The sequence below is a fragment of the Rhagoletis pomonella genome, unplaced genomic scaffold (assembly GCF_013731165.1).
Source record: "Rhagoletis pomonella isolate Grant_MI unplaced genomic scaffold, Rhpom_1.0 Rhpom_scaffold_00252, whole genome shotgun sequence".
In the NCBI taxonomy this organism is placed as follows: Eukaryota; Metazoa; Arthropoda; class Insecta; order Diptera; family Tephritidae; genus Rhagoletis; species Rhagoletis pomonella.
This window is the reverse complement of record NW_023458806.1, coordinates 67,033-72,830: the sequence shown is the minus strand read 5'-3', so window position 1 is coordinate 72,830 and position 5,798 is coordinate 67,033. Positions and strand designations below refer to the sequence as shown.

Genomic DNA, 5,798 nt, shown 5'->3' with positions numbered 1-5,798 from the left:
CCAAGTAATTAGAGTGTATTAAAAGCTTGTATTAAAAGCTGGCGACATTCGGGGAGTCGATACTCACCGCTCAGTGAAAAGTGGAAAGTGAAATCGACTGCGTCCATGCAAATATAAGGAAAAAGGCTGACTGTAAAAAGCCTTTTTTCTTGTATCGAGTTAATAGAGGCAAAAGGTGCCGTCACATTCCTTCCGGCAAATCCCCAGCCATGTTGTTGCGTAGAATAAAGAAGTTGTGAGCATCAAATCTGGACTATTCATTTGACAGCAATTGAGTCACCATAAGCCGGTAATACAAAATCATTAGACGTAAGTCAGCCACTTTCTTGCCACCATCCATTGGAAACGAGCTATCCATCAACCGTAAGTAAAGATTCCTGTTTGGACCGACAAACTAAAGTCAAGCAAATCAGGGGCCTTTATAGATTTTGCGAAAAAAGTATTTTATTGTTTATTTTCCATAGATTTTACTTTAATTCTTTTAATTAGTTTTTAAATTTTAACCTTTCTTCGTCGGTTAATTTATTTCATATTTTCTGTGACCATGGCTAATGTTCTCCATTTTGAGTCCTTTATACTCCCCCTTTTGTTCAACATAAGGCCTCATACGCAGAAATCGAATAGGCTCGAGACTGATGGCTACGGCGGTCATTTATTCGATCAACCTTATACAGTTCTTTTCTTTTTTCATCTTTTTTTATACAAATCCTAAGAAAAAATACACCTGAAAAAGACTTGCGTGCTGTATTTACTTTTCTCCCAAAGTTTACAGTGACTTATTTACTTATTTAAAACTAAAATTTTTTATTCGGAATGATCACAATTACAAAGTTAAAAATATAAAGTTATAAATACATACATGTATACTTACCTACTCGCTGCTATAAATACGATTACTGCTACAATGATAGTACCACATATGGCTGCGCTAGCCACAATTGTTATCTTGTCCATTTTGGATGCCTGCGAGGCAACTGTACGTACTTCTCGACATTGTTGATATGGAACCGTTTCAGGAGTCACATGTAATTCTTCTAAGGAAATCGCACAAACTATAATGCAATCGTGAGATGGTACGTTCTTTATTTTGAATTCGCGTTCACTTGATTCTAGTGGTGGTCCTTGTTTAAACGTTTTCTCGCCAAAAAGTCGATAAACTACCCGAAATCCTAGTATGTTTGCTGTATCGGAATCCCATTGTATGATCACGGAGTTGTCTTGCCGAAAAGCGTTCTTCACTTGCACTTCATTAGCGTCGTCGATACGAGTGCCACGTTGAGCGGGGAACCCCAACACCAATGGTGGACGCTGCTCTTTGTGTGGCGCACCGTTTAATATTACCGAAGATGTCGCGGTATTGTTGGGACGCCAGGTAGGAGACTGTTTACTATTAAAATGAAGATCGCTGTCATTAATATTTAGCGAATTGGTTGTCACTGAATTGATACCCATGCTGGGGGTTTTTGTTGGCGTGGTCAAACCCTCGTCGCTGGATAATGATGGACTAGTTGTCGTGCTTGAAAATTTTGTCTAAAAATAAAACCAACTCAAAAAATTTAACTAAATGGAATTCAAGTTTTAACTTACAGGTGTAATTGCGGAACTAGGTGTCGTTTTGGGAGTGGTTGACCTTGTTGAAGCTATGGGGATGATTGCAGTCGTTGCGTTGGTTTGTGACAATAATTCTGGCCGACTAGGCCTTTTAATAGATTTAATACCTGTTGTTTTGGTTTTTGTATCAGCAACTGTGAAATAATCCAAGAGTGAGCTTGTCGATCCTTGTTGAGTTTCCAAGTCATCCATTTCATTATTAGTATTATTTGCAGTCGTTTTCTTTTCTGAGCATATCAACTCTTCCGGTTGTAGGGAATAAAATCCCCGATCCCGGAATCGAGCTGGCGAGCCGCAAAATTGTGGATTTCGTTCACGTGATGTAACTTGTAAATCGCCATTACGGATCCATTCAGCAACCCATCTTAATTTACAATCACAGTGTAGAAATCTACCTCCCAACGATAGACCCCGCAGCGTTAAGTTTAGATGTGTGAAAGCTTTTTCGGGTGCTGTCAACAAAGGATTTCCGTCTAGAGCCAATAAAGTGATAGTGGGATTGCCACGGAAAGCTTCTTCGGGCAGTATGGTGAGCAAATTGAACCCTACATCTAAAACACGCAATTCCTTCAAAGCATGTATCGCGCCAATAGGAAATTCGGCTAATAAATTATTTAACAAACTTAAAGAGGTTAGAGTTTTGCGGATACCAGCAAAAGACGTTTCCCCTAGGCTTTGTATAAAATTACGTTCCAAATTTAAAGCAGTTAAAGAATCCAGCCCGTCGAATGTATGAATTCCTCCAGGCCCAGGTAATTCTTTAATCACATTTAAAGAAAGATCCAGAAATGCTAGGCTTTTTAGCCCGCGTATACTTTCGGGAATGATATGTTGGTGGGTGCCTTTTAGGTTTAGATTTTTAAGACAATCTTCGAGACCACTGAAAGCTGCATCTTCCATTGTAACATTGTTTTCATTTAACTTCAGGGTAGATAATTTTGATAGACTTGAGAAAGCTCCATTTGGTATAAAGGTAATAAGATTTTTTGACAAATCTAATAGATTGAGTTTACTTAGGCTTCGGACTGCTTTAACTGGGACTTCTGTCAACAAGTTGTCCTGCAAATTTAGATTTTTGAGGGACGTTTCTTGTTCGCTAAAAGCGTTGTCTCCAATTTTGCTTATTTGGCAATTTGATAATTGTACATTACGTACAGTAAAATTTGCAAAGATGCCATTCGGTATTTCACTAATTGTTGAATTATTAACGTAAAGTAGATCTATCGGTTTTTCTTTGGTAAATGCGTTTAAGGCGTCTATGAGTGTAGAGAATTTCACCTGCTTACGAAGTTTAAGATCAGTTTTTTACATGAAGTATGCTTGTAAGTAATACGTACCTGATCGCATTGGACGGAGAGTTCTTGACCCAAATTATAGGCACAAATGCAAGACGTCTGCAGTTCAAGTACGTCCCTTTGCCAGGGACATTGTGATGTTGTTTTCGAAATTGCCGATACCAATAGAAACGATGAGAGCAGAAAAGGTGTGCTTGAAAGCATTTTACTTTTACTCATCATTAAGATCTAAAATAAGTGCCTTCACTGGAAACTCTGAAAGCAAAAAAGCAGAAGAAAACCTTTGGGAAAAAAGTCCAACTATGGAACTCATGAACTTCAGAAACTGTGGTCATTTCTGAACTGCATATATATCTATCTATACTATATATAAAATTAAAGCCTACATTTTTTGTAAGCGCAAAGCGCAAGTTTTAAAATGACATATTTTTACCGCAACAGGACAGAGTGGTATTTTTAAAATGAAATTTTAATAATGGCTGCATTTTTTTAAGCGAGCGACAAAATAACGCTCAACTCGGGTAACATTTCCTTTTAGCTACTAAAGCAACCCTGTTGGTGGCTGGCAAGAAACAATTGATTAGTTTAACGAGATATATATGCAAAAACCAATTTAAATGAGTAACTATGCTAGGTGTTTGCGTAATATATATACTAATTTAAATATAAGTCGCTTATATAAGGAAACAATTATTTCCCTCTCCACTTTCCCATTAACAATTCACAATAGAGCAGTTTTTTCACTTAACAACACTACCCTTCAGGTCGCGTATTTTTTAACCCACCTGGCTGAACTCGGATAAATAGCCGAGTTTGTGCTGTTGCTTTGCGTGTATTTCGTCATTTAAGCGAGTGTTCTTTTTTAGCTCGGTTGCAAAAGAATGCACCTAATAAGTATAGGGGTATTCTCTGAGTCTTGCAAAGCCCTTGCACAGTGCACAGATGGCACAGTAAAAACCGGTTTTCGTATGGGACAGCTTTGCAAACCGAGAATATGCCTTAAGTTTAATTAAAGTATTAAGTTGATCAACAATACCACGCATTGCTAGATCGTTTGCTTTTCACGCGTTTGTGTTTAGAGAGCATCAACAAACCACATATTGCCCTCTATTCTGTCCTCTTTTTATATCCAGCTAGCACAGCGCAAACATAGAAAAAAAAAGAATCTTTGCCAGCTTCAGGCATGCGCAAAGCGAAATTTATGTACAAGCAGCGCTGCATTCAAAACAAACAAACACTGTACATCGTGTATTTCGTTTAACAACTGTGTTTTTTTTTACTTCAAAATGCTGCTTGCTACGATAACGGCACATGCTCACTGTAAGCTTCTTGGTGTGGCATACACACATTAGTTGCGTTCCAGATGCTTCACGATTTGCAGGTTTTTACAGGAAGTCGTTCCAGGTGACCACCTCCCATAAGATTTATTAATGGAGAAAACAGCTGTTCCTGCAAATCGTGAATTTCGTGAATATCGTGAAGCATCTGGAACGCAACTATTGATTTTCAGCTTTTCTTTATTTCATAAAGATGATGGTCGGAGGATGGTTCCGTGCGCAGAAGTGGAAAACTTTTGACTGCCATTCACCTGGGAGTGGCCAGAAGCGATTCTTGTGCGTACGGTTCAAATCGCAGCTCACAACGTCCGGATATTTATATCCACGTATCCTCTGGGTAGCAACCAAACACCCGTTTGGGAGCGAGCTAAAGTGAGAAGGCGTAAAACTTCGCGTGCGCTGGGTTTGGGTCCCGCCACGTTAAAACCCCGCCCAATGAAAAGAAGCAAACAGCCTCGGATGAGACCCCCTTTTTCTGATGACGACCACGGCAAACGTATAAAGGACTATGATTTAAGGGTATGCACCTGGAATATCCGGACCCTTAATGGGGAAGGTGCCTCGGCCCGGCTGGTTGATGTCCACGGGAAGATAAAGGCTGACATCACCGCCATCCAAGAAATGCGATGGACGGGGCAAGGTAAAGTAAGCGTGAAGCCTTGCGACGTCTACTACAGTTGCCACGTAAAGGAGCGCAGATTCGGTGTTGGATTCGTGGTAGGAGAGAGACTCCGTCGCCGAGTACTGGCGTTCACCCCGGTGGACGAACGTCTAGCCAGAATCCGCATCAAAGCTAGATTTTTCAACATCTCGCTCATCTGCGCCCATGCCCCGACATACATTAATTTACACGTCCGCACTGTTTGACGTGGAGTTTGGTACTGTCGATTTGTTTGTAAGCAAGTGTCTGTACAAGTGAGCGCAGTTTTCAGTGTCCGTTTTGTACTTCAGTCTTATGTTTGCCGGTGTGTTTATTATATGTAACATTTCTAAAGTAAAGCGCTTATTGTAGTGTTGTTCTTGTTGTAGAATCGCAGCGTCGTTGAAATTCGGTAAGTGGCCGCTAGCTGCACAGTGGGCCATGAGTGCTGTTTTTTTTTTTTGATATTTGTAAGTTGACATTGTTTTAAGTCCGATTTGTATTGTGCTATTCTAGTTTTTAATTTTGATTTTGTGGTTCCTACATATAGGCTGTTACATGACTCGTTGTTTTTACCATTACAAGGGATTTTATAAATAACATTACTGTTTTCCAATTTGGGTGTTTTTGACTTTGTTTTATTAAATATATTTTCAATGTATTTGTAGGTTTGTGTGCTATTTTTACTTTATCTTTGTTGTAGCAATCCGATTTAGCCAGACCTTCTGACAGATGAGGGACATAAGTTACTGATTTAAATATTGTAGGATTTTCTGATCTTTTTTTACTGAATTGCGATTTAGATCCTTTTAATAATGTGCTTACGATATTATCCGGGAAATCATTTTTTTTAATAATGATCAAATCTCTTTCTCCATCTCTTTGTGGTAAGTTTCGTCCGATATCATTGCTGTA

The 5,798-nt window shown here is 39.2% G+C and overlaps 2 protein-coding genes across 2 annotated transcripts in view; one reads left to right on the top strand and one right to left on the bottom strand.

Annotated features, from left to right (window-relative positions):
- Window positions 1-867: 867 nt before the first annotated feature.
- On the bottom strand, window positions 868-3,157 carry LOC118750470 (leucine-rich repeat-containing protein 4C). Its single transcript, XM_036485186.1, has 3 exons — window positions 2,949-3,157; window positions 1,588-2,889; window positions 868-1,530 (listed from the first exon to the last, which is right to left on the bottom strand). Exons 1-3 carry the CDS (start codon window positions 3,126-3,128, stop codon window positions 868-870), a joined length of 2,145 nt encoding a protein of 714 aa, XP_036341079.1. The 5' UTR covers window positions 3,129-3,157.
- Window positions 3,158-4,847: 1,690 nt separating this feature from the next.
- LOC118750469 (rab3 GTPase-activating protein catalytic subunit-like) overlaps window positions 4,848-5,798 on the top strand; it is a 25,818-nt gene continuing 24,867 nt past the window's right edge. Inside the window, exon 1 of the mRNA XM_036485185.1 lies at window positions 4,848-4,883. Within this exon, the coding sequence (XP_036341078.1) occupies window positions 4,870-4,883 (14 nt within the window). The 5' untranslated portion in view covers window positions 4,848-4,869. The remainder of the gene's footprint in view (window positions 4,884-5,798) is intronic.

Bases quoted from the DNA above. Each gene is read 5' to 3' on its own strand.
- LOC118750470 (XM_036485186.1), bottom strand. From the start codon at position 3,128: ATGATGAGTAAAAGTAAAATGCTTTCAAGCACACCTTTTCTGCTCTCA. The intron at 2,890-2,948 runs GTACGTATTACT...CTTCGTAAGCAG, and splicing joins TCTCCGTCCAATGCGATCAG to GTGAAATTCTCTACACTCAT. The intron at 1,531-1,587 runs GTAAGTTAAAAC...TTTTATTTTTAG, and splicing joins CTAGTTCCGCAATTACACCT to ACAAAATTTTCAAGCACGAC.